General features: G+C 43.1%; 2 protein-coding genes across 9 annotated transcripts in view; one reads left to right on the forward strand and one right to left on the reverse strand.

The window, feature by feature from the left end:
* The window catches only part of MYPN (myopalladin), a 264,901-nt gene that overhangs the window by 171,812 nt on the left and 68,609 nt on the right, over positions 1 to 24,480 (reverse strand). For 6 of the 8 annotated variants that reach the window (XM_083148976.1, XM_083148980.1, XM_083148973.1 and 3 more), the window contains exon 4: positions 24,365 to 24,402. The exons of the other annotated variants lie outside the window; for them this stretch is intronic. In XM_083148976.1, coding sequence (XP_083005102.1) covers positions 24,365 to 24,402 — 38 coding nt within the window. The remainder of the gene's footprint in view (positions 1 to 24,364; positions 24,403 to 24,480) is intronic. 8 annotated transcript variants of the gene reach the window in all.
* The window catches only part of HERC4 (HECT and RLD domain containing E3 ubiquitin protein ligase 4), a 303,379-nt gene that overhangs the window by 134,778 nt on the left and 144,121 nt on the right, over positions 1 to 24,480 (forward strand). The window lies entirely within an intron of this gene.

The following is a 24,480-nucleotide window of genomic DNA, read 5'->3' on the forward strand; positions in this document are numbered from 1 at the left end:
AAGAAACCATTCAATAGACATGCACAACTGGGAAAAATGTCATGCCATCTATCAGCAAACGCATTAACCCACTGCAATTAGATACAATGCCGGTACAATAAAAGACTCCTTTTCATTTGGGCACACCTTCTAGAAAACTTCTGCTACTAAATATATGTTCCTGTTACTATTAGTTGTCCTTTGTTTTGCAGATGAGTTTAGATTTTTATTGTGAAAGAAAAACTACTGGTGGGTCGAAGGTCATGCATGTCATGTTCTAGAAGAAGACAAGAGGACAGGCTCGAGATCACATTACTGGTGACTCATCTGAACTGTCTCTAGTGTGAGCTCCCCCACAAGTTGTACCAACAGCTGATTCAAGTTCAGCCAGTATGAAAAACTATCTTGTAACACTTCCAAATACCTATGTCAAGCATGTAGTGACTTGGCTGGCATTGTTGTCAGTTTGAAACAAATCGGCCAAAACCTTCCCAATAAAACCACCATTTCAGATCGATCGATTTATGCCAACTTTAAAACTTTGAACGGGCCACTTCTTCATTAAATAGAAACAATTCTCATCCTAACCCTATGTTTATGTTCGCTTCTATCCCAGCTGTGTCACCCCAGTTTGTTTGCCCCTTACCTTTAGAATGTAAGCTCTAACAAGCAGGACCCTCTCTCCTCATGTGCTTTTCTTAGAATATATCTCTGCCACTGTTATATTTGCATTTAGTTACCATGTTCTTGTCCTAATGTGGATTTGTACTGTAAATCACAATCTTTCTTGAATTGTTCTTTGCTCATCTATATATTGTCAGGCACTGCGGAACCCTTGTTGCGCCATATAAATAAACGATAATAATAACTTCCATTTGTATGACTGTCGTAATCTGGCTGTATTAGAGATCTCATTGCCTGGCTTCCTGGTTGAGCAAAAAATCTCCATACTAAAGGTATATAGGACACAAAATGATGTAGCTTTTTCACCATAGGCAATTTATCTCTGTTATCACCAATTTTGAGGTTAGTAAAGGTGATGCCATTTCAGCCACAATAGACATTTCAACCATTTTTTTAAATTAAAAAATATACAGTATTTTATCCAGTGGCGTAACTATAAATGTTGCTCCCGCCTCAGTGGCAAACGCAGGATTTTCAGAAGGGGGTTTCCAGATGGGCGGAGCAAAGCAGATGGACACTTTGGTGACCCAGTATATGCCAGGTCAGTTAAAGTATTATAGATAGACTGTCAGGACTGCCATTTATGCATTGTTTGGTCTGCGGTGCCTCTGGTTACACAGAGGTGCTGCAGTTGTTATGTCCACCTTGCAGTGCCTCTGTTTGGCCAGAGGTGCTGCTGTCATTGTTTGGTCTGCGGTGCCTCTGGTTACACAGATATGCTGCAGTTGTTATGTTCGCCTTGCAGTACCTCTGTGTGGCCAGAGGTGCTGCTATCATTTCTTGGTCTGCAGTACCTATGGGTGGCCAGAGGTGCTGTTGTTGGGTTCTGCATGCAGAACTGTGGTTTCTGAGAGCAGTTCCAGCTGGTGTAATCAGCTGGACAGGGCTGTTCTCGGAATGCCATTCCCAGCTGCAGCACATATTGATAATTGAGGGGCCTGTCTCTGTGTGCTGCAGTGATTGGTCTGTGCTGGTTTTAAAAACTGCATTTGCCCTGAGCTCAGGACCAGTGATAGCTTTCTCAGCCCTGTCTGTACTGCTATAGCTTGCCGGATATCTGATTCCTAATACCTGTTCCTGTTCTGATACCTGTACCTGTTCCTGATTTATGATCCTGCTAATACAGTGAGTTTCATCCATCCTGCCTCCGTTTGTCTGTTCCTCCAGCAAGTATATTTCAATCAGTCTTGCAGTCCACTGGGACTCCTAACATAGACCAAATGTTTATAAATAATAATAATAACAAAAAATAATATATATATATACATATATATATATATATATATATATATATATATATATATATATATATATATACATACATACATACATACAGGTGGCGTCAACAGCAGTGTAGACCCCTGGGCATAGCAATGTATTGGGGCCCCTACCGATCCTCCAGCGGTAGGGGTGGGGGAAGCTTTGATGGTGGTAGGTGGTATTATATCAACCGCTCAGCATGTAGGGCCTGGATCAGTAATTTCCACTAATTACCCCTTTACTGCACAGATGGTGGGAGATCTGTGACCTCTTTATTTACTGAAAATGAAAACAATGGGCCTGATTCAGTACCATTCGCTAAATAGCGGTCTTTCGCTGCTTAGCGGGTGACTTAACGCTGCCCGCCCCCCACCGCTCCACGAATCCCCTCAGATACCCTCTGTGGAGGTAGACTTCTGCAAATCCTTCTGTCTCTTCATGTAATCCCAAACAGACTCAGATGATGTTGAGATCAGGGTTCTGTAGGGGCCATATCATCAGATCAGGACTTCTTGTTCTTCTTTATGCTGAATATAGTTTTTATTACCTGCCTGTATTTCTTAGCATTAAGGACACCATTAATCCTGAATTTGCACTGCCAGCTTTCAGTTAAGATGCCGCTCAACTAGAGTGAAATCCCGCCTTACAAATTAATGTGCTCGGTGTAAGAATTAATGTATACGGCTGCACATCCATTTGCAGCCTTGCGTATATCTCCAAAAACCGTCATAACAGGCTCACCATATAATGATTTTTACTCTAGGCACCAGTCATCGCAGGAGCCACATTGTCCTGGACTTACTCTAAGGTGGGATGGAAAAGGCATATCTGGCCTGAAGTTGACGACACACCCGCTCCCCTAAAAACTTCAGGCATTTCACCCGGTCAACCAGCATTCACCCGGACACCCTGCGTTCTTCTTTTTTTTTTAAATACGTTTTTTTTATTTATTATTGAATTTCAATAGAATTTACATCAACATTAAGGAAAAGTATAGACGTTATACAAACAACATGTATGAATATGTAGGAGTATAAGGAACATAAGGTATATGGGCACAAGGGGCCTTATTCTGCTTGGAGCGTCCGGGCCGTACGCGTACGTCCCGGGGTTTTTTACGATCTGCGCATGTGCAGATACGCTAATGCGCCGGCGCGAACACTCCACAACGCTTACGGACGGGGTCTCAACGTGCGAAAAAACCTGTACGCGAGCGTACGGGTAATGGGGCGGCATAGGGGCGTGTTGATGGGAGCGGCCGAAATAATGAGGGAAAATGGGCGTAAATATGGGCGTACACGGGGGTGTGCACCCAAAATGAGCGGTGCTACTACCGCACGATCGACTAAGGCACCGTTCGTTTCGGACGCCAAACAGGTGGCCGCCAACCGCCAGCTAAAACCACCCCTACAGATACCGCATGCCAGCGTGCGCCTGAGTTGGCTAATTAACGCTGATTACTACTCAAACACATACACCTGAATGTAATAAGCAATGCTGCAGTCTATTAACTACAAACCATGATTTCACTGCCTGCAAGCCACACATGCAGCACGCAAACACATTGGAAGCTTATGTTTCTATACTTCTCCACATTTAAAGGTTTGTTTAATTTAAGGTAAGAATCTTTTTATACGCTAAGGTAGGTATTTGCTAAACAGACACATTCACTACCTGCTTTCATAGACTTTACGCAGTAGCACACTCAATCTACACAAGTCGACATGTGTCAACGTGTTCACTCTAATACTAACATAGGTTTTGTATTTAGGATACAATAACATAAACCACATCTAACACCTACAAACGATGTTTCAGCAATGTTTGAAGCCCATGACCACTATTTTCCACACAATCTTTGTATAGTACCCAAAATATGACCTGTACCACTATCCCATCTGCTATGATTTGGATTTCACTACACTCTGGATGTAAGATGCCACCAATCACATTATTGCACTCTCATCTCTCTAACAAAGGATTCCTACATCTGCTTATGACACTGTCAAATCATATATATTTAAAAAGTTATGCATGTTTGTTCACAAGCTAATTTATCATGTTTGGCCCATTCACACATCTTTTTTTAGGGAGGACACATATGAATTCCTACACAAATGTACCTTTTCACCCTTGTTTGTCTGCCTCACCCACTCCATGAGGAAAGCATTGTTCTGGACCTGCTTTTACCTACTACTGTAGGAGCTACCTCACCTGCACACAAACTGCTTTCTCACCTATTAAGTTGCTCTGCACATGTGCTGACACAAACTAATTAGCAGGGAAAAGTTGGATAGGAACATGGGAATGGCCATGGAGAGGGTTACACATGGGAAACTTCCACCACACTTCAACAAATGTTCAAAAATACCCTGGTCAGTAAGTACACATAAATCTAGTATTTGTTTCACACAAGAAATGACACATACCACAATTTTGATTTAATTTGTAAAATAAATTTATTTGCTGTTCAGCATCACAGCTTGACACTTTAATGTGAGAAATCAAAAAAACAAATAAAATAGACACACAAATAATAAAACAGCCAGAACAAGAGGTTGCATATCTCCAAACATGTGTTACCCTGCAAATGCAATGGTGAAAGAAATGGGGACACCAGAATACGTACTGCAACAACCAGGGTGAATACTAAGCAAGATACACACCACCAAAAAAAAATATCCTGCATTTGTAGAGGTCAAAATACGAACTTTCATGCCCATGGCACGCAAATGGATCGATGGGCAACTCAGGAAGCGGATGTCCAGTGCAATTTAAACCTTTGGCCTCCAACCACAGAGGAAGTGAACCAGGTCTCATTTGGGCCCTTTTTTGCCCCTTTTAGATGGGGCCTTGGGGACAGGGGCCTTTGGGTCAGCTGGCTTTCGGCGTCTTCCCCTAGTCGCCACAGGAGGGTCAGCCGAGGTGGAAGGTTGGGGAGCAGCTTGGGGTGGGGCAGCAGATGGGGGATTGTCCCTTAGGGACCTGGCGGTGGACAGCTGCTCCGCAATAAGTTCATTCTGGCGGCTGAGGTGTTGGCCAATGCTTAGCATGCCAGCCGCCAGAGTTTCATTAATGCGGTTCAACGCCTCAACCTGCAGCTGGTTTGTGGCCTTCCACTCCGCCAGAAAATCCGCCACCTGCTGCTGACGGATCGCAGCATCCACCCCTTGCTGCTCGATCCTGTCCAGCGTCACCAACAGGCTCTCACTCAATGTCTCCTGTGGCTGGGGCTGGGGGCGACGTCTTGCTGGAGGCTGGACCACCTGCTCCACCTGTGGCTCTGCAGAGGAAGATGCTGCCGGTACATCCTGACTTTCTGCTTCTGCTAGGATAAGAATTGAAAACAATGTCACCATCACATACGCAATAAAAAATATCTTTCTAAATACAATGCATTACTGTGACTTACCATCAAAAGCAGCAGCAAAGACCTCCGCCGGGAGCTCACTGTCCATATTGGAGATCCCCCTGATCTCCCCCACATCGATGACATCACAGGAGTCCAGCTCCAGGGGGGTAAACTCCAAATGGTCAGGCATAGGACCGCTCCCGGTGGACATGCTGTGGTTGTACCGGTCAGTCATCTTCCTCTTCAGGGCACTTTTGAAGTCAGTCCACCTACAAGTTTAAAAATACAAATATCACCATGAGATATGTGCACCACTGTGCTACGTGTAGGGTTACCACCTAGTCCCTTTAATTCCGGACACATGTTACTTACACAGGTTCTGTGGCAGTTTAAAATTAGGTGAAGTGGAGTCTTGAAGTCAGCCAGCCACAGAACCTGTGTAATTAATATGTGTCCGGAATTAAAGGGACTAGGTGGTACCCGTAGCTACGTGACATTTCCTAGTGTGGGTGATCTTCTGTTTTTTTGCCATGTGTGGCCAAATAATTCTTTGATGGACAAAACCATGTGCACTGCAGGTGAGGCAGGTGTAAAACCCCACCCAAATCGGATTATCTCTGCACAAGTAACACCTGCCTCACCTGCAGTGCACATGGTTTTGTCCAACTAAGAAATATTTGGCCAGAAAGAGTGAACTAGAATAAGGGCCTCAGTTCCTGCTGGAGACTGCTGAAAAATTGCCCTGACAAACACACTAACCTTTTCTTCACCGCGTCCCAAGTTCTGACCACTGGTGCCACCTGGTTCACTTCCTCTGTGATCTTGTCCCAAAGGTTTCGCCTTGCACTGGCACCCGGCCTCCTGGTTGCCAATTCAATCCATTCGCGTGCCCTGGGCACGAGAATTCGCATTTCGGCCTCTACAAATGCAGGGTTTCTCCTTCTGGTGGTGGTATCCTGCTCAGTCATCACCCTAGATGTTGCAGCACGTTTTCTGGTGGCCCCAGTTCTCTCACCATGCACCTGCTGGGTCACACCTGTTTGGAGAGATGCAACCTCTTGTTCTGGCTGGTTGCTTGGCCCTTGTGGAGCTGGTGGAGGTTCACCAGGGCCTGTTACTGAGGGGCCCGCTTGATCTTGCAGGCGACTCCTCTCTTGGGCCCTCCTTCTCCGCTCCTCTTCCCTCTTCTGTAATGCTTGAAGCAGGGATTCGGCTTGTGCTCTCTGCAGAGCGTCCTCTGCTGTTGAATCGTCAGTCAGACATGTTTGCAGCAATTGTGGGCTGCATCTGACTGAATATTTATATGTTAATCTCCCGCCACGAACAAGGGGGCGTATATATTTTCCCGCAAGGTAGATGCAAATTTACGCCGATATTTCCCGCCGATAATTGCCGCTTAAATTACGCAGGTCTCAATGCACCTGATCAATCACCCGTATATGTATATACACAGGTTGTGGAGCATTGTGGGCTACATCGTGAAAGGTGTGCACCTGTCATTCCAATGATGAGTGTTGTCAGCTGGTATCTGTTGGAGTTCGTGTATGCTTTGTGAGTCACATTTCAAAACATCACGTTATCATGCTTGCCTTGCATATGTAATGTGTATGAAATTGTCATACAGCAACATGTTGCATTGTGGCCCTTTAGGCAGCGTAGTTATAAGTAGAGGGTTGCGTGTATTATTTTCCGCCTACTGTATATACAGTACTCCTCTCCATGCATATCGGTGTATCGTGCCCCCTTTAAGCAGCGTAGTTATAAGTAGAGGGTTGCGTGTATTATTTTCCGCCTACTGTATATACAGTACTCCTCTCCATGCATATCGGTGTATCGTGCCCCCTTTAAGCAGCGTAGTTATAAGTAGAGGGTTGCGTGTATTATTTTCCGCCTACTGTATATACAGTACTCCTCTCCATGCATATCGGTGTATCGTGCCCCCTTTAAGCAGCGTAGTTATAAGTAGAGGGTTGCGTGTATTAATTTCCGCACACTGTAAATACAGTACTTCTCTCTTCATTGAATGCATGCTGTTGGTTGTGGTGTGTGTATATCGGAACGGTCCGCGTAAGTTTCTATTCGCATCCAGTTTGTTAATGTAAGAAGGATTAATAAAGTTAATACCAAACAAACAATTTTTTACACCAATCAGCAAGCACCAAAAGTGATATATGTACCTGCAATTAATAACTGCGCCATTGCCACCATGACTTCAACCAGGGCTAGGGCGTTTTCTACCCAGGAGCTATTGGCCTTGGTTGAGGTCATGGACCGCCGCCTGGGGCCCAGGGGCCCTTATGTATCTAACAGGGAAAAGCGGCGGGCATACAATGCTGCCCGGCGGCTAATTTTCGCCAGGACCGGCGTAGATAGGAGCCTGGCTCAACTGGAGCGGCGCTGGTCGGACCTGCGCCGGCGGCAGCCAGTGTTGCTCAGCACACTTCGCCGCCATATTGCCCGATGTAAGTTTTTATTTACTAGTATGCCTGCATTATTTTGCAAATGTTTTCTGTACTTTTTATAAATGTGTCCCTGAGTATGTGGGTGTATATGGGGGTGTATATGGGGGTGTATATGGGGGTGTATATGGGTGTATATGGGGGTGTATATGGGTGTATATGGGGGTGTATATGGGGGTGTATATGGGTGTATAGGGGGGGTTTAAGGAGTTGATCAGTTTTTGGGTGTAGGATATCAAATAGTTTGCATGATAAATGTCTGAAATTTCACAGCAATGATAATTTGGAAGGTTATGAGCATGACTAATGTGAATTTTTCTTTCCCCCTTTTTTATGAAACCCAATCTTCGATTTCTATGCCATCAACATGAACATTTCAGCACGGGCAAGGGCACGCATTGAAGCCCGGGAGCAGGCAGCCCGGGACCAGGCAGCCGAGGAGGAGGAGGAAGAGGAGGAGGAGGAAGAGGAGGAGGAGGAAGAAGAGGAGGAGGAGGAAGAAGAGGAGGAGGAAGAGGAGGAGGAGGAGGAGGAGGAGGAGGAGGAGGAGGAAGAAGAGGAGGAGGAAGAAGAGGAGGAGGAAGAAGAGGAGGAGGAAGAAGAGGAGACCCAGGGTGCAGTTTGCACCCACACAATTTCCCCATCCCCCACCCCCTCCACAACCCCCACCCCCTCCACAACCCCCACCCCCCCCCCCCTCCCCACCCCATTTCCAACCCCCCTACACCTCTCCACCACCCACCCCCAAACCTCTCCACTCCCCAGTCACACCCACTACCTCGGTCCAAACACCAGGACCATCCTCCTTGCTCCTGCCCCCCCCAACCACTCCACAGCCAACCAGCGGCGCCCAGGATGGCTCAAGTAGCCGTAAGTAAATAATGTGTCTAATGTTGACCTACACATTTCTACACATAAACAATCACAACAACCACATATGTGTATCCAACATCAACATTAGTTGCAACATATCACTGCAGGCCGACCATGAGGTGTGTCCTGTCCTTCTCCAGGAACAAGGGTCCCCTTGGTGGTTTTTTTGAGTGTGGCCATGCCTCACCCCTTGAATAATTGACATAACAGTACATCCAATGAGATATCCGACATTAGTGGTGTGGTAGTTATGTGGCTCCAGGTGTTGGGTAACTCCAGTTCCCAGCATGATGTGCAACACAGGGCCAGATTATAATGGAGGCGCAAGGGGTCAGTGCCCCTGGGACCCCCTCTAGCTAGGGGCCCCCTGTGGTTGTCATTTTTTTTTTTTAAAAGAAAATGTTTAAGTTATGTTTTTTTTTTTTAGCTAAATGTTTTGTGCATGGGTGGGGTAGTGCTGCAGCTTCACCTATCTGCCAATGTGACAATGATTTATGGTGCTGAGCATCGGGAGGCAAGGCACACTGATTGCACAAGTGTGCAGTGCATTTCTGTGAGTTGACTAAGTCCCATGACACTTTGCACCAGAGGACAGAGGCTGAGAAGTTTGTGCTGAGCTCTGATTGGTGGAGCTCATTACATACTTCTCAGGTCCATGGAGAACAGCAGCAGCAGCTTAGTCATAGGAGGGTTTTTAATCAGAGGCAGCACTAGGACTGTGAGGTCTCCTCCAGAGTAAGGGGCAGAGGGACAAACACAGGCTTTTCATGTGGTGTGTGTATATATATATATATGGTGTCTATTATTATTCCGAGTGCCGCCAACCCCCTGTCTATATATATATATATATATATATATATATATATATATATCCCCTGCAGGTAACCATTGACCAAGTTTATTCTGCCTTTACTCTGTGTTTTGACAGTAAAATATTCGCCCATGCAGTGTGCGGCCAGTAATGACAAGTGCAAGGGGGCCCCCCGCTCTAAAGTACCCCGGGCCCCCCAAAGGCTTAATCTGCCACTGGTGCAACTTAAATGTAGAGATTGTTTTGGTAATAGTGTGTGAGGCCATGCGGATGCATGCTTTACAAACATAGCTGTAGGCCTATAATTTGTACAGCAATGTCCTAAATTTAAAATAGTAAGGAGTGCTTAAGCCACAACAATGTCATAACCCTTAAATAGCACAGGCTAATTGTGAGGTTAGAGGAGAGTCCCCCAAAACCAAAGTACCAATTGGGATACAGCATACATTCATTGATGAAGGAGTAATTGAATTAATGTTATTTACTATGTACAGTATGTGCGTGTTAACATATTTTTTTTTAGTACTGTGTTTACAGCAGACCCATCTTCAATGTAGTTTCTAAATGTATGTGGCCTTCACACATAACTCTGAACTTTTTATTATGTACAAATACAACAAACATTTGTGTATGTTATATATTAATTTTTTTTTTTTTATCCCTTCACTACAGACACTGAACAGCACCAGGAGGAGGTCGCCAGAATCATGAGGGAAATGTTCCTGACCCTCCTCTATTTATTTATTCTTTTTGGGCAACTGGAGGCCCTCATTTAATTTATTTTTATCCCCCCCCCCCCCTTATTATGTTTGTTACAAATAAAAGTTTCGATTATGTTATAAATTGCCTGTGTTTTTACTAATAAATATGTTAGAGGGCTTGTAAGGGTAGGTACATACAGATGTGTACTGTACGTTATACTTGTAATTTGAGGTGAGGGGTAATGATTGATGTGTGAATGTGTGTGCTTTTGAGTAAAATAACACATAGTGAAAATGCATGAATGTTTAATGTTGTTCGATTAAAACATCACACATAACATCAGGGTAGGTATACATGTTACACATTTTGGACAAAGTAATTACGTACATAATTTAGTACATATACAGAAACACCAACATAACTTGATTTAAAAGTAACAGCAATATGGGGACACATAGATAGTGATTAAAATGCCACATTAGAACATAACAAATATACATGTAATGTGGGTTAAAATGTAGTTTTATTAGGTCTTTATTAAGGTAGACAATTGAGTTAATAGAAAACAATAAGTGAATAACAAAGAGATTAATTAATCAATTGTCAGATTAGTAGTTGAGAGGCAAGATTTGCAGGTCCATATATGTGAAGGGTATGCCAGCGTGCACGGACGTACGCTCACTCTCACGAGCGGTGACATAAGCTGAGTTTTCCATTGAAAACAATAGGGACCCGTCCGTGCAAACTGGCGTACGCTCAGATCGCCGCAAGAAGGCGGTGGGGAGACGGAGGAAAGACGGCCGTAGACGGCGCCGTACGCTCAGTTGTACGCCTGTTGTCTGAGTGCAAGGGCTGGCCCGTCCGCGTACGTTGCCGTACGCTCATTTGTACGGCACTCCCCTTCTACGGTATTTCTGCCCGTACGTAAGCGGCTGATTTGTGGGTGGACTTAACCCTAACGGCCGCGTACGGCTAGCGTGCGGTAATTGTGAACGTACGCACGTTTGGCCGCTCCGATCAGAATAAGGCCCTTAGTGTGCATACAGAACATACAAAGCATATTATACACATATAGCATAAAGAACATGCATTTCAGGTGTTCATATAGGGAAGGGGGTTATTTTAGTTTTAAGGATATGAATCATCTCAAGTATCTAGGTAATTAGGTACTTTAGTTATTTCTTCGCTAATTAGTTGTTGTGGGGTCTCTTTACGTAAATCTTACTAATTATCTGTTCGTGTCGGATCAGGGCTTTATGCACAGTTTACGTTTGCATCTGTACTTAAATTTTATATATAAATTGTATAAGTAGAGGGCAATATTCCTACAAAATTCACATAATAGACATAGACAAAGAACATGAGGGGGGGGGGGGGTCCATATTTTGCAGAGAGATAAATAAATACAGTACATTGCCTACTTCTAACAAGGTGTGTATTATTTATTAACATAGGAGCAAGGAGGGCACCAGTAGGATAAGAAATTTTCCCATTATAGCCATGATATATGTGGCGAGAACTACTTAATGATAAGGCGAATAGCCCATCTCTGTTATCTCTGGGTTTGTAACTCAGCCTTCCGTCGAATCTTTAGCCGTTTCTCCTTTCATATGGATGAAGTGTCAGATATTTGAAGACAAATACTATGGGTCATCATAGCTTCAACTCTGTGTCTCGTTTAAGGTTAATAAATAGGGGTTGGCCCTTGTCCATAATGAAGTGTCAAAATATTGTTGAATTGTGTATCTCGAGGTTTCATCTAATGAGTGGATATAGCAGTTCCATTTCTTGAAGAATAAGTTTGATGAAGCGTTTTCACAGAGTAATAGGGATTTCAGGTCGAAATACAATAGTTGAAGTAGTCTAGTTTTAAGATCTTGGATGCTGGGTGCTGACTTTTTTATCCAATGTCTTAGAATTAGTTTTTTTGCCATTGTAAAGATAACAACCAGAAGAGGAATGTGTTGTTTAACAGAGGGGGTAGGGTTCAAATTATGAAATTTGAATAGTAAGTATACTTCGGGTGATAATGGAACAGAGATTTGGGTTACTCTTTCAATAAATTGCGCAGTTTTGCTCCAAAATCGACGTATTTTTGAGCAATCCCAAAAGCAATGCATATATTTTGCATTGGCCATAGTACATTTATAACATTGTCCTAAGTCGTCTGCAACCATGTATTTCCTTTGAGCGGGGGAAATGTAGAACCTATGCAAGAATTTCAAATGTGTTTCCTGCAAATAGGCTGAATCTAATATCTTAGAATATTGGCAATAATTTGAAACAATATGTTCCGAGTTGTGTTGTATATTAGGGATGTCTCTAGCCCATTTTGCAATTATACTGGGGATATGGGAAGCGAAGGAGGGAGAAGACTCAATTAATAAAGGATAGAGCATATTTATCTTGAATTTTCTTATTGAACTATGAATGAGTAGCTTAAGTATGGGGTGTGGAGTAGAAGTTAGTTTCAGGGAGGGTTTAATAGAATGGGCATAATGTCGGACTTGAAGGTATACATAAAAATGTGTATGTGGTAGAGAATAAGTTTGAGAAAGATTACCAAATGGCAATACTTCACCTCCCGGGTCAAAGATCTTGGATATCATAGAGAGTCCCTTTTGTTTCCAAAGCTTGAGAACACCGTTGCCTATCGAGGGTGGGAATTTGGGATTGCCCCATAATGGGATATATGGAGAAAATCCAGAGTCACACCTCAGTGTTTTATGGAGTCCCTTCCAGCTTATAAACGTGTCCCTAAACATAATATTTGTCTTGATCTCTTTTGGGATATCTGCCCAGTCCATATGTAGAAGGGCCGAAGGAGAATAGGGATGAAGATTTGCACAATCAAGAGGGAAATCCGTATACACCGAATTCTCCAGCAACCAGTCGCCTGCATACCTGAAGAATACTGCATTAGTATAAGCCTTAAAATCGGGGATTTTTAACCCCCCGCACTGCTTAGGCAGCATCAGCTTGGATAAAGCAATTCTAGCTCTGCCTCCTCTCCAGAGAAATTTAGATATTTGTTTGTTTATCGAGACTAGATCTGGATGTTTCAAAGAGATAGGAAGGAGCTGTACATTATAAAATAATTTAGGGAATATAATAGATTTTACTGCTGCCGCTCTCCCTAGGAGTGAAAGAGGTAGAGTGTTCCAGGATGTCATGAGTGAGATTATTTTAGTGATGGCGGGTGCGAAGTTTGCTTTATATAGGTTTTCTGTTTTGTCAGTAATGATTATACCTAAGTATTTAATTTGTGATTTGGCTATTTTGAATTTTTCAAATATTGGAAAAGATTTTAGGTCGGCAGTGTAGTTACCTATCATTAGAAGCTCAGATTTTTCTAGGTTAACCCTGTATCCTGAAATTAGTCCAAATTCGTGTATTATATTAACTATAGTTGGGATAGAAATCAGAGGGTTGGTAACGTACAGTATCATGTCATCTGCAAATAAAGTGACTTTCATTTCATAATTTTGGATTTTTATCCCATGATAATTTGCAGATTGTCTGAGTAGCAAGGCCAGTGGCTCAATGGCCATGGCGAAAAGGTGGGGGGAAAGGGGGCAGCCCTGTCTAGTTCCTTTATAAAGCTGGAAGTGGTCTGATATTTGACCGTTACTAATAATTTGGGATGTGGGATTAGAGTAGAGGAGTTGTATGTATGATATAAATTTAATGGGAAAGCCGAAGTGTTCCATTGTTTCATACAGGTGTGGCCAGCTCACAAGATCAAAAGCCTTCTTCGCATCGATGGACATGATTATCCCCGGAGGGAGAAGGCTCGACCTGTTTTGTGTATGATGAATGGCTGTTATCAATTTTCTAACATTCATCACGGAGTGTCTGCCTGCGATGAAGCCTGTCTGATCAGGATGTATGATCATAGGCATAAGAATTTTGAGTCTGTCTGTCAGGACCTTAGCCAGGATCTTATAGTCCGAGTTCAATAAAGAAATCGGCCTATAAGATCCTGGGGCCGTGAGATCTCTTCCCGGCTTCGGCAATGTCCTTATATACGCAGAATTAAAATGGTGGGGTAAGGTGTTATTATTGAGCATGTGGTTAAAGGCCCTGACCAAGGGAAGGACAATCTGGGGGAGCATTAATTTATAAAAACTGCTGCCAAAGCCATCTGGTCCCGGCGCCTTGCCCTTTTTGAGAGACCTGATAACTCCAGTCACCTCTTCCTCTGTTATCGGTTCAATTAAAGCTGGGAGACAGTCGTTTGGGATTTTAGGAAAGTTAATATTAGATAGTAGTTGGGGTGCAGGGTCATCAACATTAGGTGATGTGTAGGTAGGGGGACATGAATTAGAATAAAGGTCAGAGTAGAAATCTTTCATTACCTGAGCAATATGTTTGTTGGATGTTGTGAAGGTGTTATCTGGGAGTTTTAAGGGATGTACTGTGGTAGCGGATCTAGAGCCATTTAACATATTTGTTAGGAGTTTTCTGGTTTTGTTGCCGAAGCAATGATAACGATAATTGATATTGTATAATTGTTTGTTGCCTCTATTGTGCAGGTATTCGTTTGAGTGTGTTTTCGCTAATGTATATTTTTGTTTGTTCGTTGGAGAGGGATCTTGTCTGTACTGGGAGTATGCCTGGGATAATGTTCGTTGTAGTGAGAGAAAGGTAGCGGAATATTGCTTGTTTAATTTGGCTACGTAGGAGAGGATGAATCCTCTTAAAACAGCTTTGGCTGTCTGCCAAAATAAAGGGGGGTCAGTGATTGCATGCGACTGGTTGCTGGTGTTAAAATTATCCCATTCTTCTCTTAACTTATTTTTAAATTCTGCTGAGACTAATAGGTGGTTTGGGAATCTCCAAATGGATTTCGCAGTAGGCTCTTCATTAATAAGTAACTTGAACCAAAGTAAGGAGTGATCCGAAATGAAGATGGGTTCCATTTCTGAGGCTGTGACTCTAGATAATAATCTATCCGAAAGGAGCATATAATCAATGCGTGAGTATGTATGATGTGCCGCCGATAGGCAAGAGTATTCCCTAACAGTGGGATTCAGTGTTCTCCAAATATCAGCTAGTTGCAAACTTGAGGCCACTTGTGTGACACCTAGGGCTGGGAGGGAGGGTTTTTTTTTGTCTTTGAGGACTTATCTAAAAACACATCGGATATCAAATTAAAGTCCCCACAGAGTATCAAATTGGTGTGCATAAGAGGGGTCAACTCGCCCAGCAGTTTGGTAAAATATTGTTTTTTATATATTGTTGGTGCATATATATTGCACAGAGTGTATTGAGTAGAGTGAATTATAACCTGGGAAATTACGAATCTTCCTTCGGGATCGGAGGTATTTTTCAGTAGTTCATGGGGAATATTGCGTTTAATCAGAATAACAACTCCTCTTGCTTTAGAGTTAAATGTGGAGCTAGCTAGATGTTTCCATCCTAGCATTTGGAGTTTTTGTACTTCAGGAGCTGTTAAGTGTGATTCCTGCAGCATTGCTATGTCTAGCTTCATTTTATTGCAGTAAACCAATATTTTCCTACGCTTAGCTGGCGAGTTGAACCCTCCTACGTTTATAGAGCCCACTTTTAGCTCCGTCATGGTTTCATGTTATCTGGGTAAGAAGCACGGGAACGCACTGCATGTAAAATCTTATAGAAGAGAACCGGGATAAGACACAAGAGGGGGGGGAAGACAAGACACCAATTGCTAACAATATTAAGCATGGATTCTATTGCTGTGACCAGCACAGCAATAATAAGTGTTTCTAACATCCAGCACTTACGGTTAACAAATAGTAACAACATTATTGCTAAATTTACCAGAAATAGCATCAACTTTCCGGAGCAAAGCTCTCTCCGGCTCCGCCTCACTAACAATAAAGGCATATAGGGTAAGACTGAGCCTTTGCTAATGATTAGTATAAGGGAAAGGAAGGGGCGAGGTGCGGGGGGGGGGGGTGGAATGAGAACATAAATTCCCAGTTTAACAGCTTATAAGAAAAACTAGCTGATGGAAGGGGGAGGAGGGGGGGGGGAAGGGGGGGGGATGATTATCTTAAGTTAACTGGGGTTTTATAGTTTTCTATGACCTTAAGGGCATAACTTTCCCACATTTAACAGTTTAGCTTGGGAGTGATAACATTGCTAACTTAGCCAAGGGTGGCTTAATGATTTTTCAAACCGGTTAACAGTCAAGGGCTAGTAGGCTTCTTGTTGTGGGGAGGTAGAGGTACATCAGAGATGTCGTCATCTTTGTAGAGTCGACTTTCTTTCAGGAACTCTGTGACATCAGCGGGGGTTGAAAAGTCATGTTGAGAGTCTTTCAGAAAAATTCTGAGCTTAGCGGGATACAACAATGCAAATCTTAGCTTTTCGGCGATCAGTTGGCTGCAGATAGGTGAAAACACTTTTCGTGACTTCAGCCGAGAAGTCCTGGAACAGTCTCAGTGTGTGGCTCTCCCATTTAATGATGGGTGTTTTCCTGGACGCTCTCCACAGGGCCATTTTATGAATATAACTCAGGCACTTAAATATGGTAACCCTTGGGCGAGTGTCATTTGGGCGTGGTGATACTCCTAGACGGTGTACTCGCTCTATTACCATTGTGGCGCATTCTTCTCCTATTCCCAATAGTGAGGGCAAAGTTTGGCTGACAAAAAGCTCCAGAGCCTGGCCTCTAACAGTTTCGGGCAGCCCAACTAAGCGCAAATTGTTTCTCCTCGATCGATTTTCGATTTCCTCTAATCTATTGGTAATGGAATAGTTTTCTTTCTCAAGGCGTTTAATTTCGCACTGAGCGTTTGCCATGCTGTGTGCCAGTGAGCCAATGTTATGTTCTGCGGTGTCAACCCTATGTGTCAACTGCTGTAGCTGGGTTGTAATGTCACTCACCGCCTTTGCTAGTAGTGGGGCCATGGTGGAGGAGATGGCGTCAACCATGTCGTCGTATGTCAGCGGGGGGATCTGAGATGGTCGGGAGGTGTCTTCATCGACTCCTTGATTCACTGAGGAGGATTTCTTGGAGGCTGGGAGCAGTGAGGTAGCGTTGCCATCCGGCGCCGTGTCTGCTCCAGGGCCTCTCTTGAATTGGCGTCCGCTCTGTTGGTGAAAGCGCTGCGGCTGTGGGGCTGTCAGGTTTCCGTCCATTATTCTTTCCGGGGGATAGGAGAGGGATAGTGGGGGACTGGCTCAGTCGTCTGGAGGCGAGAACGCCGTGAAACGAGGTGAGGTACTGGAGCACGGAGCGGAGCTGAGGGAGATGCGACTCACTCCATGCACCCGGAAACCGGAAGTGCCCTGCGTTCTTCTTAGAACTACCATTAAACGACCGGTTTCCACCCCAGATGCCTACTTCCTGTCACTGAACTTGTGAACAGTGTTGGCATAGCAATAGTTGCAGGATGGCCTTGCTCATGCTTACTGCGAACTGTACGTAGTGTATATTGGTAATCGGAAGCCAGATGTTCCAGTCTGAATCGGGCCCTAAATTCCCACCTTCATTTTCTGAAAAGCAGCCCAATACTTGCCAGGAATTTCACCCATGCTTTAGTGTTGCCTGAAATTTTGGAACACTTTCCAGCCCTTTAGTGAACATACTGTCTTACGTTAATTTGACTCATCAGCCCAGAGCACCTGCTGCCATTTTCTTGCACCCTATGTTTTTGTGCATAGTTGAGTCGCTTGGCCTTGTTTTCACATCAAAGGTATGGTTTTGTGGCCGCAATGCTTCCATGAAGACCACTTTTGACCAGACATCCCCAAACAGTTGTTGGATGGGCATGGGTCCTACTGGTTTCTGCCAGTTCTGAGCTAATAGCATAGCTAGGCATTTTTTGATTTAGAAGGGAAGTAAGCATGATGTGGCTTTCAGCTGATGCAGTTCCACAGCCGACCACTGCGTCTACAGTCCTCAACGTTTGCCCATTCCTTCATGCTTCTTCCAAAATGCTTGAACAGCATAGTCTGCTTTGAGAGACCATGCCGATGCAATATAACCACCTTGTGTCTTGTCATGGTGCATGAACTGTGACAATAAACGGCCTTCTACAACCTCACCTGTGTAGCAGAGTTTGGTTGTCACTCCCCCAGTTTTAAATCTCCTACACAGGTGTTTTTATTTCACTTAGTGACTGTGTTTTAGCCTATATATGAAAATGATGATCATTATCACCTGTTTTGTATGATTGGTTACTGAAACTCCTGACTATAATCCTACAATATCCCTGAAGTGTACCTAGAAGAGTTGATGCTATTTTGAAGGCACATGGTGGTCACACTAAATATTGATTCAATTTAGATTTCTCATTTCATTCACTTCATGCATTTTGTTAAATGATAAAAATAAACTATTAGCACTTCTATTTTTGAAAGCATTCTTACTTTGCAGCATTTATCCACATCTGCCTAAACATTGTGCACAGTATTCTATATCAAAATCAATAATTTCAGTATCTGAGATAGTACACAACATTTGTTTCATGTTTTGAAACCTTTATGCACAAATAAAATATATTTGTGTGTATTTCATGTATACAGCATAAATGCAAAATACCTCAAGATACATCATTGAAATATAAAAATATTCTGAAATACGGAATAATCAGTTATCCCAAATTCCGGTGATCCCGAGCATTTTGGATAAGGGATACTCAACCTGTATTATGAGAGTGTTTCACCCCCTGGCTATGACGGCAGTTCTCGGGCTACCATGTCTTACTTAAGTTCACAACAGCTGTTTGTGTTGTCATGCAGCCACCAGGCTCCGGCCTGCAGACGTGTCCGGACCACACCCCCCACAATGTGTGTCGATGCCACATAATCGTCCTTTTGACTGCGGTCATAATTTTTCTGCAACTGCAGTGTAAGGGGTTGTGCATTCAACATAATAGCGATTTTTGGTAAATTACAGGATTTATTGGATCAGGCCAAAAATCCCAAAGGATAGAATCCTGGACAAGACTACCTTATGTAAGCAAATCTACCATTCTCATTCATTCCAGCATATATTGGATGTGGCATGGTAAATCATAAGGTGGTGCTAAGGGATAAATACATTTAATAAAAATGTTATATTATAGCTGATTGATCATTTAGATAGCCTAATGTGAATCTTATCCCAGGTCTTACCCTCCAAGGGGACTCTTCTATGTCTGCTTCTCAAGTCCAATGTGAGTGTCCGGGCCAAACTGAAGAGGTGAAACGTATGCTCTATTTGCATAAGCTGTCTTATCGGAGCCTCTCTATCAGAGGAGCATCAAAAATGTTGAATCAAGAAATTTATAGAATTAATTTTGGAAGATATGATAACATTTCTGGAAGAGGACTCAAATTTGGAGTCGGCGGAGAAGAATGTTCTAGCAGGTGGAGATTACTTTTGACACAATCCCATATTATTCATGTCAGTTTCATGGATGTAACAATTTTGAAAGAGTAATGTTTATAAAAAAATATGGTATTGAATTGAAGTGCTCACTAACCAGCTAATTTACAAGGCCAACCTTGCCGAGTGTGACTTGCCATGTCAAAAGCTGACTTGTGGCTTTATAAACTTGAGCTATATAGATAGCAAGCGTACTGAAAATGTAGCCCTTGCTATCAAATCTCTTACATTTTAGGGGGGGGGGGGTGTTCATATATATATATATATATATATACATATATATATATATATATATATATATATATATATATATCAAATATATTTGTTGCAGGTCATTTGGAGTAAAGCAATTGTCCAATTTGGTGTGATCACTGGCAAAGCCTGCAATGTGTATCTTATTCTGAGTAAGACATTCATCTTTAGAGTAATAATGTTAAATAAAATTGTAATAATAATAATCAAGGCAAACATTAATGGGGTTAGGTGGGATCCTTGTCCAGTGCTATTAGCCAAATTAAAGGGTTGAGAAATTAGGCCATTAGTAGGAAAAGTGGCTGTAAGTACATTTCCTGCAAAACCAAACTACTTGGAGAGTCAAATTTAGGACCCAGACCACCATTCTCAAAATAATACTAATAAAAAAAAAACATGACTGAAACCCCTGTTGCAGTCAAATTACTGAGCAGCATCCCCACCCATTGCTAAAACCAACCCCCATGGCCACACAAATAAGAGGGTGCCCACTGGCAAACCATGACTTGGGGCAAATATTCCCCTCTGTTATGACCACGTAACTAGCCCCTCCGTAATCCCTGTCCACACATAGACCCTCTTACCGGAGAGCTCTATGCAGCCAGTGTTAGGGATGCCACCAAGTCGGTATAGGTGGTGCTGTTGCACTTGCCCAGCAGTCCTTAAAGCCTCCTTCAGGCTAAGGCTTCATCTGTAACAGCCACTTTTCCCCGGTGGATTAGGTCCACCAGGTACTGGGGTGCCGCCAGGTCTTGAGGTGGACAAGGGTGCTACAGGAAGTTGGGCAAGGCAAATACAGGACTGGAGTAAGACTGGGACACAAAAGGAAGGACCAGACACACAAGGCAAACAATAGAAACTTAGCACACTACTGTGTGCGACTAGCACAGGACCACTGCGGCAGATAGTATACATGGGCACCACAGCAGTGGAGATGGAATTACTCAACTCTGGGCAGTGAACCGCAATGGCTGAGGTGTAAGTGATGCAGTCGCTGATAACATCTAAGTAGAATGTGGACAAATGGTTCGGAATGTGGAGCAATAGCAGTCGGCTCAGGCCTGGATGGACAGGCAGAGCAGTTGGCATAGGCTTGGATGGAGAGGCACAGCAGCGCAGGCTGGGATGGACATTCGCTACCACACCAATTGGCTGAGCTATTAATTTGTCTTTTCGATTCAATTCTAAAATCATCGGGAAGGCATTTTTGACCAGCAGTCATGTTGAGGTGTAAGTGGTCACTGCGTGGGCATTGCCCACCTTTGCACGGACAACTGGTGAGTCTTGCCTCCATTGGGGGACATTTCAAAGTGTCCTCGTCATGCCATAGAAGGGGTGGTGAGACCTTTAAGGTGCGGTTTATGCCTTCAGCTAGATGGGGCAATCATCACAGCCATGTTAGAAATTGGGGTGTTTTAGTAGCCGCCATTGTTAACACCCATTGTGCTGGTTGTTATGGCACAACAGAACACGCTGTATATACACTGCTTTGAAAAATATGCATATTTAATACCCATCTGGAATAAGTGCAAACAAATGGACTTATGCTGGGTACACACCAAAACGATTTGGGCACAATCCCATTAATCTGGATCCAATTCAGACCGATTGAATGCAGATTGGGTCAAAATCGCTTGGTTGGATCCAATTCCGATCCTACCTGCTGCAGATAGGATCTGTATAAGATCCATTCATCTGAATACAGATGGGATCGGATTGGGATCGAATCCTATGCAAATCTTATGCAAATTGGATCACATAATTTGCATACAATTTGCATCCAGTCAAAATCGTTTTGGTGTGTACCCAGCATAACACTAACAATTCTTAAGAACAGTGTTACTACTAAGTGCTGCTAATCCAACTAAAACGTTTTGTGTTTAAGTCTGTCTGTCTGATTTTATGTATATTTTTGTTTTTAAATATTTTCCACTGGCCAGTGACTTATAATAAATTAACTGTAAATTGTAACAAATTGGTGCCTAGCGCAGTTTTCCTATGTGTGTTCTGTTGTACTATTGCCTAAAGGATTGTACATTCCTTTGGAAAGACTGCTGCAGGGGCTGCTGTTTGAAATTGGGTGTTATGGTTTCTGGTTGTTATGGCACCTTCCTTGCCATCCCTTTTACAAATAGGGTCATACCAATGAATAAATACTTTATGACCTCTGCCACCGGTCGCCTGCTCCGATACGTCAATCTGAGCAGCTCCGGCCGTGACTGGGGTTCACTCAGGACACTCGGGTCCCTTCCTTGAGGTACACTGCCACCAGCCAAAACCTGATTTTAGCACTTGAAACTGCGCAAGGGGCGGCTTGGCTCGCACCTGACCACACAATACAATATAAACTAAGGTAACGCTGACCACTCTTCTGAGGCTAATGAGTCTTAAGAACACAGAACCAGGACTGAGAATATGTATTATTTATTCCTAGAAATACTACAGAGCTTTAAAAAATGGTTAAAAGATATTACAATGATTTTAAAAGTACACACACGACTAAATGCAATTTCAGAAATAAAAAGGGATAAAAAGAAATGACAGAACTGTATCTTACACGTAAGTACACATCCTGACGTGGGGGGGTCTCCACAAGAAATCTCTGGTCGCTTACAGCCTGTTTGCTACACCCCCAGGTAGTGACACTGACCATAGAGAGAAGTAGCTTAGTTATACCTTGCAAACTCCCTCATCCCTCCCACCCTTGGGATTTGACTCTTTCCATGCTGATCACTTTTTCCTGGATAAAGGAAGAATTGGTCCACTGCTGTGAAGTAGATTTTACACATTCCTCAAGTGATAAGAGGTAATTTAGTGGAGGGGCAGAGAACCTTTGACCTGTTGGCCGGACACTATTGCTCTTCCCCCCCAATGTGGTTTATGAGGGGTTTCCGATCTTATCTGACATCCTAACTTCAGAGGATTTTTACAGATGTCAAACAGAGGGAATACAGGCCTCAAACTCAAACCAGGGTCACCTACAGTTTACCCACATAATAAAAGACATGTCCTGATTCCAATACTCACAGGAGACATAACTTTACAACAATATCAGACATACATTGATCGAACAGATAATCATAACAGGAGGCATACGTTAATTTGATCGATCACCTGATCGTTACAACCTCCTTTTAACTTATGCAGTTGTATCCGTGTCTTTATTTTTAGTGGTAAGATAGCGTTAAGATAGTGTTAAGGTCAATGATAATTATTTAATAGGCCGGGAGGGAGCTCTCTGAGCTATTCTAATCAGCACACTGCTAAGTTGGAGAATGCTGGTACTCGCCAGTGTTTAGTCGCAAGTACCAGCATTTTCTGACTCCCACAATGCTGTTTACTCTGCGCTACTCTCCAAACCTGAGGAAGGCAATACATTTTTTGATATATCTCGGAAAGGCACTAGTTCTGAGGACAAATGCACTAGCACTTCATAACATCTACCGGCGATGGACTGGACCAAGTTCCCAGGACCCCATAAAGCTCACTGCGGTGGTGCCAGGCACTGATGCTCGGACCACCTTCTCGCTGTTGTCAGCAATAGCCCACCGCAGCCCCAAAATAGGGTGAGGTACCTACTCTTTTTTTGGTAAAGGGGAATTCTCTGGCATCTCCAATATGCATCTAATGTTATGTATGTTTTCTAGGAAAATATTTACAGAATTTTTTATTTTATGTCAATAAATTGTGTATTCAAACCCCTATAATACATGGGTATGTCTTAAACATCTCTTTATGGTATCTGCACCAATACCAGTGCATTATTTTATTGTTTAAGGTCTATCTATGAGAGTGGGTGTACTGTTATATGCACCGGAGGCATCACTCACCATAATTTATTGCGCAAAATAAAAGAACATACAGGGGGTTATTCTGATTCACTCGGAAAGGCACAATCACTCTCTAATAGACAGAACCATATGCACTGCAAGTGGGGCTGATGTAACATGTGCAGAGAGAGTTAGATTTGGGTGTATTATCGTTTCTGTGCAGGGTAAATACTGGCTGCTTTATTTTTACACTGCAATATAGATATCAGTTTGAAGTAAAACCCCACCCAAATCTAACTCTCTCTGCACATGTTACATCAGCCCCGCCTGCAGCGCCCATGGTTTTGTCCATTTGAGAAGGCATTTGCCTCTGAGAGTGAACCAGAATACCCCCCAGAGATACTCTGCGCTAAAGCACAAAACAGCATTACCGACCTAGTTTGTTTGGATTTCTGCTTGCAACCGAGCAGATATTCACTAGTCAGAGTTAGCAGAGCGTTGATTAGCATAGCTCCCTCACAGCGTTGACAATTGAATTGACTCCAATGATTATACACTCTACAAAAATATCAGTTACCTCTATAACCCAGTTTGTGCTGCTTTCACCATTTTCAGAGACTGACCGAGCGCAGGTGGGAAGCTGCCCATGAGGCAGCAACTAAAGAAAAAACTCTGGAATATAATACAGTGTTTATTAGGATGCCTGTTACATGTATAAGTTCTAAACACAAGAGTTACTTCTCTTGTAAAGATTCAGTATTAATATATTAATATCATTTTTAGAATAGTGAGAAATTGTCATGCTCTCGCCCCAAAGGGGTCATGTGTTACTGTTAAACGAATTAAGAAAAAAACACTCACTCATCTCTAGCTTCCCCTTGATGAGAAATTTCCTGACCCTAAATAAAAAAACAGATATTATTTGTCATATGAATTATCACCTTGCTTTGGGCCACATTTGGCACATAAGCTACGCG

The sequence above is a fragment of the Crinia signifera genome, chromosome 6 (assembly GCF_055691185.1).
Source record: "Crinia signifera chromosome 6, ASM5569118v1, whole genome shotgun sequence".
In the NCBI taxonomy this organism is placed as follows: domain Eukaryota; kingdom Metazoa; phylum Chordata; class Amphibia; order Anura; family Myobatrachidae; genus Crinia; species Crinia signifera.